The sequence below is a fragment of the Eimeria mitis genome, genomic scaffold (genome assembly GCF_000499745.2).
Source record: "Eimeria mitis Houghton genomic scaffold, Emh_scaff2426, whole genome shotgun sequence".
In the NCBI taxonomy this organism is placed as follows: Eukaryota; Apicomplexa; class Conoidasida; order Eucoccidiorida; family Eimeriidae; genus Eimeria; species Eimeria mitis.
In genome coordinates, this window is record NW_013570763.1 from 4,562 (window position 1) to 5,739 (window position 1,178).

Sequence of the window (1,178 nt, forward strand, 5' to 3'; positions counted from 1 at the left end):
AGCGTTTCATATTCCAAAGAAGAAAACAAATGAAATGCATTTCGACGGGGTAAAAGAACAAAGTTCAACATTTCACATTCTAAAGAAAAAAACAGATGAAATGCATTTCAAGCCGGGAGTTTCACATTTCACATTCTACAGAAGAAAAAGAAACTAAATTAATTTCAAATAGATAAAAGAAACTAAAAGAGCGAAACTTCACATTTCACATGCCATAGAAGAAAGGCAAATGAATAGATGCATTTCAGAGGACCTATTCATATTACTCTCGCACGTAGACACATCCCGCACGCACCTGTGTAGCTGCTCCAGAATCCGGGCCTTTGCTCGCAGCTGCAGCAACTGCAGCAAAACAAACAGCACATGTTTTTGCATGCAGATGGATAGCCATGCATCGCACGCATGTATATGCATTGCAGAGGCACGCATATGCATGCACTTCTCAAATTCATTTGAAGTGAAACCCTTGCTGCCATTGGCGCCAGGTGCTATGAACATTATGAGAAGCAACATCTCCATCTGTCAGGAGCATTTGGAGGTTTTCTCAACGTATGCAGCGCTGGAAGAGTTGCTGCTGCTTGAAGGGTATTGCTGTTGCTTGAAGTGTGCTGCTGCTGCTTGAATTGTGTTGCTGCTGCAGTATAAAATGCCCTGCACCAGATGCAAGGAGAGACGCATTTGCCGAGCTTACCTTGCCAAGTAGGACGACGCAGATGAGCATTACGCAGGTGTCTAAGAAGACCTGAGGTTCTGCCCCTTCCAGAAGTTCATAGAATGGGCTGATGGTGTGGTTACCAGGGTTGGTAGCTCCAGGATGCGCTGCTGCTGCCGCTGCTGTTGCTACTGCAACGTCCGCCGCAGACAGCAGCGGCTTGCACCACACGCGTGTTGCTGCCGACTGCATGCACGACAGGGCGGAGTAGAAGAAGGCCAAGTTGCTCCCGAGGGACACGAGGAGGTCCATGCTGAACTGTCCATGTCGCAAGCCCTGCAGCGGAGGACAACCGGCCCTGCTCAAACCTGTTGGTTCTATTGCTGCTGTCGCCGCAGGTGCGCGAGGAAGCGTTGATGCATGTACGCATGCATCGTGCATTCAGGGAGTCTCCGCTCGACTACCGGGGATCTCACCTTCAAAGCCGCTTGGTGGAAGCTGCGGCCGCCGTAAAACTGGACAGGAG

At 49.6% G+C, this 1,178-nt stretch overlaps 1 protein-coding gene across 1 annotated transcript in view; it reads right to left on the reverse strand.

The window, feature by feature from the left end:
• Nucleotides 1-1,178, reverse strand: part of EMH_0053660 (uncharacterized protein) — a gene marked incomplete at both ends in the record, with an annotated part of 6,158 nt that overhangs the window by 3,680 nt on the left and 1,300 nt on the right. Inside the window, 3 exons of the mRNA XM_013497029.1 lie at nucleotides 267-342; nucleotides 692-988; nucleotides 1,129-1,150. Of these exons, the coding sequence (XP_013352483.1) occupies nucleotides 267-342; nucleotides 692-988; nucleotides 1,129-1,150 (395 nt within the window). The remainder of the gene's footprint in view (nucleotides 1-266; nucleotides 343-691; nucleotides 989-1,128; nucleotides 1,151-1,178) is intronic.